The following is a 10547-nucleotide window of genomic DNA, read 5'->3' on the forward strand; positions in this document are numbered from 1 at the left end:
GAGACGCACTAATACTGCAGTGACTCGAACCTTCAAATTAACACTTTACACATGCACCGTGTCGTCTGTCAGGAGCTCCTACGCTTACGATCGATGCACAACATTACGTTAGACGTACTTAACTCTGCAGCCGAGCAGAAACAATACTCGTGTTAGACTTCAAACAGCGAAAGTCATCCTCAGCCGTCAGAGACTGCGTTTAATTTTCAGCTTTCAGACATTTTAAGAAGCAAATGTGAAAATACAACGATCAGCTGATCGATCACTAATCAGCTGATCGATTCTCTTTATTGACCTCAACTAATGCAATGTTATTTTGAAAGACTCGACCTGCATACACGTGTCACTTCCTGTCAGTGTCCACGCTCCAATCAGAGTCCAGGACTGGAGGTCACACGGGGTGATAGCCAATCATTCATTGAAACCCCACTGTCCAATCAGTTGGGTTTATTCTCCTCTGTGATGTCATCAAACGGTGCCGCAAGCTCACAGTCAGATATAAAGAGACTCCGCCCAGCTGGGACAGGTATGTCACCCCGCCAATCAGCTCCCTCCTCTCCACCTGTCAGTCAGGAAACCAGAGGACGTCCAGGTGCACCTACATCCTTTCCTGGTGACATCACTTCCTCTGGGCGGAGCCTTTGTGGAACAGGTAGACCGGCCGCTGGTTACCTGGAAACACACACACACATGCACACGTACACAAATTAATACACACCTGTAAGTAGATCAGGTTTCATCCAAACAACTACGGGTGCATTCACACCTGAAGTCGTTTGTTTGATCAAAAACCAAATAGTTACAGCTTTTAGCAGCAGACCATGAGTTTTGATGCGCGGGGAAACTGCTCTCTGATTGGTCAGAATTTCCAGGTGGGAAAAACAACCTGAAGTAAACAAAGATAGAGCACACTGATCGATCACACTCAACCCGATCGCGGACTTTAATGTTGTTGGAGTTTTTTACTTCTAACCGACACCGTTCCACAGATCCATTCTTTGAACACCTCCGTGTTCTCGTACGTGTCCACGAGCATTTGTGAAATATTTTGGTTGCTCATATTTCTATTACCTCATCGCTCCCTCACGTCTGTCCTCTACTCATCTCGCTGCGTGTCTCTGCACGTCAGCACCCGTAAACACTTCAATGCACAGTGTTATGGTTTGTTTCCTGCATTTGGTCCCACTTTAAGTCCTGTTACGTTCTCACCAGAATCAAACTGGACCGTGGTTCGTTTGGAAACGGACCGAGATCCGTCTTTTCTAGCGGACCATCCGGTTGTTTGGTCCGCATTCCAGCGTTCACATCACCTAAACGAACCGCACCGATGGGACAGACGCTCCCGGGTTCGGTTCAATCGGACTAAACAAGGCTGCTGTGAACCCGCCCTGAAATAACACATGAACCTCTTCCATAGTGTGTCAGGCTTTATTACACCTAAGCACACCTCTGTGTGTGTGTGTGTGTGTGTGTGTGTGTGTGTGTGTGTGTGTGTGTGTGTGTGTGTGTGTGTGTGTGTGTGTGTGTATGTGTGTGTGTGTGTACCTGTGTGTGTGTACCTGTGTGTGTGAGCAGCCTGTAGGAGCTGAAGCCCACACTGTCAGTCAGGTAACAGGTGAACTGTTCAGGTCTGAGCCTCACTGTCCTGAAGTGACCGAACGTCCGCTCCTGGAGAACGACACAGATTTAATAAACATGTACTGATACACACGGTGCGTGTCAGTACACACGGTCAGTACGTGTGCACAGAGTATATATAAGCGTGTTACCGAGGCCCTCTTGCTGCGGCTGTAGCTGCTCCATGGTTGTGGCTCCAGGATGAATAATCCACCCGGCGACAGGCTCTGATAGGCTCGTCTGAACAGTCTGACCACGCCCACATCACCTGACTGCAGATGCACCCACTTGGTCACGCCCAGACACATGATGACATCATACTGACCCCGCCCAGGCCACGCCTCCCGTTCTGACACGTAGTCACCCTGTGGACGGAGTCACAGTGTTGATGTCAGCTGGGTGATGGCGTCACAGTGATGATGTCAGAGCAGATAAGTGAGACTCACCTGGATGAAGGTGATGTTGTTGGGGAAGCTCGAAGAGGAGCATGGAGGGAGGAGGAGGGGAGGAGCAGAGAGAGGACCCCGACTCACCCTGAAGGAGATGGGGAAGGAGAGGAGGGAGAGAGCCTGCTGGAGCTCCCCCATCACCTCCTCCACTTCCTGCTCCTCCTTCTTCTGCTCCTCCATCACCTCCTCCTCTGCCGGCTCTGCCTCTTTATTTGTCTCCTCCTCCTGCCGCTCTGCTCCCCCTCCCTCCCTCGTCCTTAAAGGAGAGGAAGAGAGTCGGGGCACACCACCCCTCCTCCTCTCCTCCACAACCAGGTCATGTGACAGGAAGTGCCTTATGTTCTGCTGGGCAGCATGCACCAATCGCTCATCTAGCTCCACCCCCAGGATGTGGGCGGGGTTAAATCTCCGGGCGACAGAAAGTGTCATGTGACCGACACCACAGCCAACATCCAGCACAGTCTTGTCTCTGAACCAATCACCTTCCAGGAGACGGAGACGCGGGTCCTCCTCCGTCCCGACCCTACCCTCCCACCTGTCGCCGTAGAAACCATGGTAGCCATAGTAACAGCTGTGGTTGCCGTACTGGTAGCGGTGTTTGTCCTTCTTCTTCTTCTGTGGTATTTGAGCAGAGTCAGGCTGCAGTCCTCCACACCTGTAAGGCAGAACAAAGGTCATGTGACCAGCTGCCAATCAGATTACAGCATTCTTAATGACTTCAAATGTAACACTCACCTGCCGCCTTTAGCCCCTCCCACCAGCGGTGTCTGGAATTTGGTTGGCTGAGCAGTGGCTGCCATGGTAACAGTGTTAGCGGCACAGTCTCCCGACCTCGTTGAGGTGGTGCGACGGCGTCTCCGTTGGCGACCTTCACCCTGGTTAGCTGTTTTTTGGGCATGGCCTGGTGGAGGATGGGTGTGTCTCCTGGGGAGAATGGGGGGCGGGGCTACATCATCTCGACAGGTGATGGCTGTGTTGAGTTCACAGGGGAGAGGAGATGCCGGAACACTGCCCTCTGTGGCCAACAGGGGGACTGCAGTTCAACAGAAACAGTATAATACTTTTAGCATGTTATTAAGGGGACAAAGGCCCTCTATGACAGCAAAGTGTCTCCTTGGATTCACTGCGTTAGCTTTGAGCTACAATGTTAGCCCTGATTTTAGTCCATGTGTTTCCATGTTTGTCAGTAAGCCCCAGGTGTTCCTGTCTCACCTGTCAGTCCAGCGGTGGGGGGGAACAGTCGAGCAGGTAAGACCTCCCCTCCTCCTCCCCCTCCGTGGTGTCTGTTCCTGTGTCTCCTCCTCGTCTTCAGGGGGGACAGCAGGACTCCTCCCCCCTCCTTTCCTACCATGCCCCCTCCCTTCAGGTTCAGAGGGTCAGTGATGTCACGGGGAACCAGGATCTCTACAGGGTCCCCGCCGCGCAGTGGCAGGGGCGAGTACTGTGGTGTCTCCTGATTGGTTGCCCTGAGGAGAAGGGGAGGAGTTTGATGTTTGTAGAGGAGTTCATGAGTCCAGTTTGTCTAATTTACACCAAAAACTTTTCTTAGTTTTTACGTTATTACGTTATGTTATTATGATTAATGTGTGTGAAACTGATACAAAACAAACTAGGATCAAAGTGTGTCTGGAAAAAGTCCAAATGACTATAAAAATAAAAACTCTGAGCTGTTACTGCTGAATCTTTATTACATTAATCAATTAACTTTTATTAACCTTATCAAGTTCAAAAATTAATTATTCATTTAATAAATATGTGTTTATTAACCTTATAAACTTCAGATTAAAATCAGATCTCTGTATGAACTGTTTTAATAAATAACTCGATCAATGGATCACTGAAATGTTATGCGGCTCACTTGTTGACGTCTTCGTCCAATAGCGAGTTGAGGTTTAGCGGATCAAAGATGTTCCCACCCAACATGAAGTGACTCGGCAGCACAGGCTCTGATTGGCTGTCACTGTTGGCACGGCGACGACGCTTCGCCAGCCCCTTGAAGCCGACGCCCATTGAGTATCGCCTCTTTGTGATTCGCTGGGCATTGGGGGCGAGGGCGGGCTGACAGTTGCCGGGCGGATGAAGGCCATTTTTTGGACAGAGGGGGCGGGTCTTAGCCAGCTGCAGCTGCTCTGATAGGCTACCGGTGGTGGGGAAGGCGGGGCTAATCTCATGAGGGAGGACAGACTCGTTGTCCAATGACATCCTGATCATCTTCCACCAGTAGACTGATCAGCCAATCACAGTGATCTAGAGAGAGAAAGGGGAGGGGTTAGTTTGACTAGTGAAGAGCCAATCAGATTCACCGGCTAATAAGATCAAAATATCTGATAAACTGTAGTATTTATGCAACAGACTCTGCTAAGCTAATGTAATGCTAGTTAGCATTTTCGCAGGACTGACTTTTTTGTTGCTCATCACTATCACAGTTGGTGATCAGAGCCTTAACGATTAATCACCTTGCTGATCGACCGGAAGTTGATGGAAGTCTCACACGTGTTTCCTTAATCCATCAATAGTTCAGTCCCACAGCGTGCTGTCAAACACAGTGCTGGGGAAGGACACTCCTGCTCAACTGGGAAACTAAGTGATCTATGATTATCAAAGTCGATCAGTCGATTATCAGTCGTCAGAGGATTGAGTGATGGACTGATGGACCTCTGCCTGCAGCTGACAGGGGACCTCTGTCTGCAGCTGACAGGGGACCTCTGCAGATTAGCTCAGTGATCAGGAAACTATTGAAAGATGTGGATCCTTCGAAAACAGATATTTGAGGTGTTTTAGGACAGTCTTATGCATTCACTTTGAAGTTTCTCACTTACACATAAGATACACGTTCAAAACCTTAACGTGAGCCTCACTGTCATGGCAGCAGAAAACACTGGTTCACAGTCTGACCAATAATGATCCATACTCACCGAGTCCAGCAGCTCACAGGCTACTGCTTGTCGGGCACACGCCTCCTCCTCCTGTCACTGTGTTGTTGCCAATATTATCCACACACACATAAATAGACCTGCGTGTCTGTGTCGAGGATGACTCCCCCTCCCTCCCCTAAGTCCACAGACCCTCTCTAGCCCCGCCCCGTGCGCTCTATCTACCAATCACGGATTTCCGTCATGAATAATTTAAACTAACCAAGTGGTAAACAGTTAGCTTCTAAAGCTAGCCACGTCCGGCTAACATGCAGGAAGTAGCTAGCATGAAGCTAGCGCACACCCCCTACAGGAAAACAAACACCAAAACATCCCTGCAAACCCGCACAGTGCGTGAAAACAAGCCTCCTCCGAGCTCTCCGTGCGCGCGTCAGGTAGCGTGTACGGGCTGATTGTTCATGACTTTAACTTAAATGTTAGCCGTGTGTCTTTAGCCGTGACTAGCTATTAGCTATTAGTGTCTTCTCACCGTGCACTAAATGCCAGCCCTCGCTTATATACGCCAGCCGCGGGGCCACGTGAGCGACGACAGAGCGCGCCAATCATTTGTTGAGCTGAGCTCATGCCTCTCCCTTGCTGCGACCAATCAGATGACCTTTTTGTGTAAGCGCTGGTTTCATTGGTCGTAGTTGGGGGAGGCGGGAGAATGCCCGAGGAGAGAGGTGTCTTAAGCGGTGCCTGGCTGAAAAGACTAACGCGACTGAAAATAAACGATTTAAAGATAACACTTAGTGATTTGTCAGACACATGTATCGGCTACGAGTGCTAACTCACGCTGTGGCTGTGTCCAATAATGTTTTAACGCGAGACGTTGGATCTTTAGCCTCTTTAAGCCCCACAGACAGATTTAACTCGCCCGTCCAATCCACGAAGATTGTTGCTATTCTGCTCTGAGTACTGGTTTACAGGTAACACTCAAACTAACTCCCTCGCCGATGATCGTGTCCTGATCCTGTCCTCCTAAACACCTTGATATCAAATCCATAACCATAAGTAGGTTATCTCTTTTATTTGTTATTGTGTATTAATAATATAATATAGTATAATATAATATATTATAATATAATATAATAGTATATCATATGTATTATATTATTAGTATGTTAATTTATCTTTTTTATCTATTAGTATATTGATTTACTTTGTCAACAGTCTGATTATTAATTAATCACTTTTACAAGACAAACAATGTGTAGTTTACGTTCTTACAGGAGCAGATCAACTGTTAATAAAACATCTTCTCAATTTTCATACCCCCCCAAGTCTGTAAAAATGGAGCTGTAAACAGCAGCTGAACTAGTCTAGCATGAACATGTTATATTAGAATCAAGTTTATTGACAACTAAGTTTTCACATACAAAAAAAGTTACCTTCATATGAACGTGCACAAAAATATAGAGCAGATGGACACATTAAGGCCAGCACTCTGGACAGACAGGCAGACAGACGCCCACCAGATGGCACTAGAGTCTGACCACAGACAGGGGTGAGGAAGAGGGGGAGAGAAAGGGGGAGAGGGGTTAAGGAGGAGGAGAGAATGAGGATAACCTTTTCATCTGTGAGTTCAGGTGTTGTCTTTCTGTTGGTTCTACGTCCTGTCCCTCTCCAGCTGCTGACAGACTGATGGTCCATCAGTCCATCATGGAGGTCGCTGTGATCACAGGCATGAGGACCCACAGGTGAAGCACAGGTGTGTTAAATAAAAAACATCCTGTGATCAGAGTCTGATCGCTCAGTGGAACCTGAAACATCTTTAATAAATTAACACATGATTATTAGTAGAATGTGCCTGAATGACTGACTGCTTAACTTATGTGTTTATTTAAAGGGACAGAGCACATTAATGAACAGCAGTGTAAATATACAGCATGTAAACAGAATTAGCATTAATGCTAATTTGCTTTATCCTTTACATTTCTATATTTATCCTTTATATTTATTTTGTTTGCACCATTTGTTCCCACATTATCATAAAAATGATTCATTAGAGTTAAAATGATTGACGAATGATTAAAGATGTTTATCAGCTGATTAAGATCAAAGAATATGAACATAATTGATTTTCATCTAACAGAGCTGTCAATCAAACTGTGACTGGCAGCATGCTCCAATCCCTTGGTCTGAGGGGAGGGCGGGGCTACAGTGTGTATCTGTCTGTGTGCCAGTGGGCTGATGAGAGTGGGGGATTAGGACTTCATTACCCAGCATGCCCCGTGTGTTTGTAAAATCCCTAAAGAGGATTTATGTGGATCAGAGAGACGACATGCCGCTGAAGAGAGAAGGTGAGACCATTTTATCATCTTTACCTGTTTCACACACTCTGCCTGCCTGCCTGTGTGTGTTTGTGTGTGTGTGTGTGTGTGTGTGTGTGTGTGTGTGTGGAGAGATGTGTGGTTGTTGTATTGTGTTTGTTTGTGTCACTGTCAGTCCTCCTCATTCTCCTCTTCAGTACTTTCCTCTCATCATCATGAGTTGTCAGTTTCTGTTTCTCTGGGTGTGATGTCACCTCTGACCTTTGACCTCTGCCTGTTAAACAGGAAGCAGCTCCATGTTTTTATTATTCTTAGTGTTTATACTTCAGAGAGTGTTTATCAGGCAGGACGCTAAGCACATCATGTGACCTGTACTCTCATCATCAATACTACTACTACCACTAAGACTGCTACTACTACTACTACTACTACTACTGCTGCTACTACCACTACTACTACTACTGCTACTGCTACTACTGCTGCTACTACTGCTACTACTACTGCTACTACTACTACTACTACTACTACTACTACTACTGCTGCTGCTACTACTACTACTACTACTGCTGCTACTGCTACTACTACTACTACTACTGCTGCTGCTACTAGTACTACTTCTACTGCTACTGCTACTACTGCTACTACTACTCCTACTACTACTACTGCTACTACTACTACTGCTACTGCTACTACTTCTGCTACTACTACTACTGCTGCTTCTACTACTACTACTGCTACGGCTACTACTACTGCTGCTACTACTACTAGTTCTACTGCTACTGCTACTGCTGCTACTACTGCTACTACTACTACTGCTACTAAGACTACTACTACTACTCCTGCTACTACTACTACTGCTACTACTACCAGTACAGACACGTACAGACCATTAAAGTCAGTGTGGTTCTTCTCAGACACAGAGCGAGCTCTGCAGGTGATGGAGGCCTGTCAGGCCGGTGCAGCTGAAGGGGTCAAAGGTCGCGCAGAAAAACTGCTCAACATCTTCCAGAGTGACCTGTTCCAGGCCCTGCTGGGTAACACACACACACACAGACACACACACACACCTCACTAACACCGTGTAACAGATTGAGCTATTGCTAGCATGCGCTAACTAACGGCTAACTAACTCAGGTTTGATTGACTAATAGTGAAAGATACTTCTGATAACTGTTAGCTTTGGTAATTTAACTAAAGCTAACAGAAGCTAATATTAGCGAAAACAATCCGTACATCTTTTACTTAACTAAGAGCTAATAACTGTCATTAGCGGAGTAACAGTTCAGCATAAGTTGCTAATATATTAATTTCAGCTGTAGCAACCACTAGCTGAATTAGACAAGCTTATAACCAACTAATATGTACTGTAGGCTGACTAACAGTAGCGAACCTTAGCAGCCTCACTAATGGTATGTAGCTACTGTTAGCTGAGGAGTCATAGCTGATGAACAAGAACAAATGGACCTGGATGTTATTTAGCACCTAATACAGCTATCATAAGCCTCATTTAGGCTAAATACCAGCAGTTATTGTAGCTAACTAACAGTAGCTAACAGCTGTTAGAAAATCAGTACCTTCTTTTCTAAGTAGTATAAGCTAGCATTTTTTCATCAAGCTAATAACCGCTTTTTAAGTTTATTAAGTAAGCTACTTCCTACTTGTTGATTAACATCAGCTTTGACTGACCAGTACGTCATGTTAGCTCAATAACAACAGCTGACCGTAGGTAAAAGTAACTACAAACGAAAGTGTAAGCTCAACATAGATTACATTAGCTGACTTACAGTAGCTAATATAAGCTAATGCAGTTTTTTGACTCTGTCTGACGTGAGACTAGAAATTACATCTCAGGTATAGATTTTAGGGTCAGGTATTCTCTTGCTGCTAACATTAGCATGCTAATATCTGAGCTGTTTACACTTAAAGAGGTAATAAAGAATACAGTCGACATCTGATCTGAAACTTGAGAGTCGATCAGTCGAGAACAAGTAACATTTCATCTAGATAACACAACAGACTTCAAACTACAAAACGTTTTGCTTAAAACATCAGTTAGCTTAGCATGATCAGATATTTCTGTCTCATTATTCACTGTAGGAATACCATGAAACAGATTTCTCCATGTATGCAGACCAAAAAATAAACACCTGCAAGGTTGTGCTAGCATGTGATGCTACAGACACTTCCTGTTTACATAGCTGACTGCTTGTGATTGGACAGAGCTACAGATGTTTCCTTGTAGCAGACTCATTAATAAACTCTTTAACAGCTGAGATAGTAGTTGGTTTAATCAGTAGTTTAAAGTATTTCCTGGGGGCTGATGAAGATGTTACGTCCACACTGAGGACTGATGTCTCTGTTCTGCTTTGTGTTAATCTGGCCTTAATGGTGTCAACAGTGTGACATCCGACACATCACAGCTCAGTGTTTGGACGAGATCTTTCCACGCATGTAGGGATTAATCCTGAGTGTGTGTGTCTTATTAACACTTTAATTGATCTGTTTGCCGAGGCTCTGATTGGCTGATCTCAGCAGCAGGTTCACAGGTGTACGGTTGATTTCAGGTTGAAGGTGAGAGCAGACAGGTTGATGAGGATAAAGTGCCAAACCAAACACAACTGATTACAGAGAGTAAAAGTTCATTAAACTCCAACCCTCCAATCAAGATAATCAATAATATATAAATATATATGTGTGTGTGTGTGTGTGTGTGTGTGTGTGTACATATATACATATAACAAATAATTCTAAGGCCTCTTATGAACCAGATGTCTTCTTTGTTCTGTTCAAATAAGACAACTTCCTTCTACACAAATTAGACTCAGAGGGAACACTGCTGGACAACAGCTATCAGTAAACTACCTACTTTAGTGTTGGAGTTCCCCAAGGCCCACCGTTAGGTCCTTTACAGTTTAGATTGTACACTTATATTAGTAGGGTTCCCAGAACAATAAACTACACTTTATTTATAACACACATTTAATTTAATTTAACCTGTCACTGATTCGACAGACACAAAGTAAACTTACTAACTAAGTAAAATAAATGATGAAATGAATGTGTCTGAAATCTAAGGACTGATAAGAGAACACATTAATTCAACCTAAGCCCAATAACAACACAACGCTGTATACGATTATGGACTTCTGATGTTCCTTTTTATTCCCAGTTTTAACTGGTCTGAAGATACACGTTAAATAAAACCAAAAATGTTACTAAATAATGATTAAAACACTGAAGTTTGTCTTTGGTTGACGCGTTCACACGTTGAACTAACTGAAAACAGGCTGCACAGT

General features: G+C 45.0%; 1 protein-coding gene across 1 annotated transcript; it reads right to left on the reverse strand.

Annotated features, from left to right (window-relative positions):
• Nucleotides 1–236: 236 nt before the first annotated feature.
• On the reverse strand, nt 237–5455 carry LOC138600778 (7SK snRNA methylphosphate capping enzyme-like). Its single transcript, XM_069672278.1, has 8 exons — nt 4982–5455; nt 3925–4313; nt 3279–3532; nt 2802–3099; nt 2064–2721; nt 1770–1982; nt 1560–1668; nt 237–672 (listed from the first exon to the last, which is right to left on the reverse strand). Exons 2-8 carry the CDS (start codon nt 4275–4277, stop codon nt 620–622), a joined length of 1938 nt encoding a protein of 645 aa, XP_069528379.1. The 5' UTR covers nt 4278–4313; nt 4982–5455; the 3' UTR covers nt 237–619.
• Nucleotides 5456–10547: the final 5092 nt, after the last annotated feature.

Source organism: Semicossyphus pulcher, unplaced genomic scaffold (genome assembly GCF_022749685.1).
Source record: "Semicossyphus pulcher isolate SPU_LCO1_2020_fin unplaced genomic scaffold, fSemPul1.0.p SCAF_21, whole genome shotgun sequence".
NCBI classification, from domain to species: Eukaryota; Metazoa; Chordata; class Actinopteri; order Labriformes; family Labridae; genus Semicossyphus; species Semicossyphus pulcher.

Excerpts from the sequence above, each read along its gene's own strand:
- LOC138600778 (XM_069672278.1), bottom strand. The coding sequence starts at position 4,277 with ATGATCAGGATGTCATTGGACAACGAGTCTGTCCTCCCTCATGAGATT. Across the intron at positions 3,100-3,278 it reads CCCCACCGCTGGACTGACAG|TCCCCCTGTTGGCCACAGAG; the intron begins GTGAGACAGGAA and ends GTTGAACTGCAG. Across the intron at positions 2,722-2,801 it reads GGAGGGGCTAAAGGCGGCAG|GTGTGGAGGACTGCAGCCTG; the intron begins GTGAGTGTTACA and ends TCTGCCTTACAG.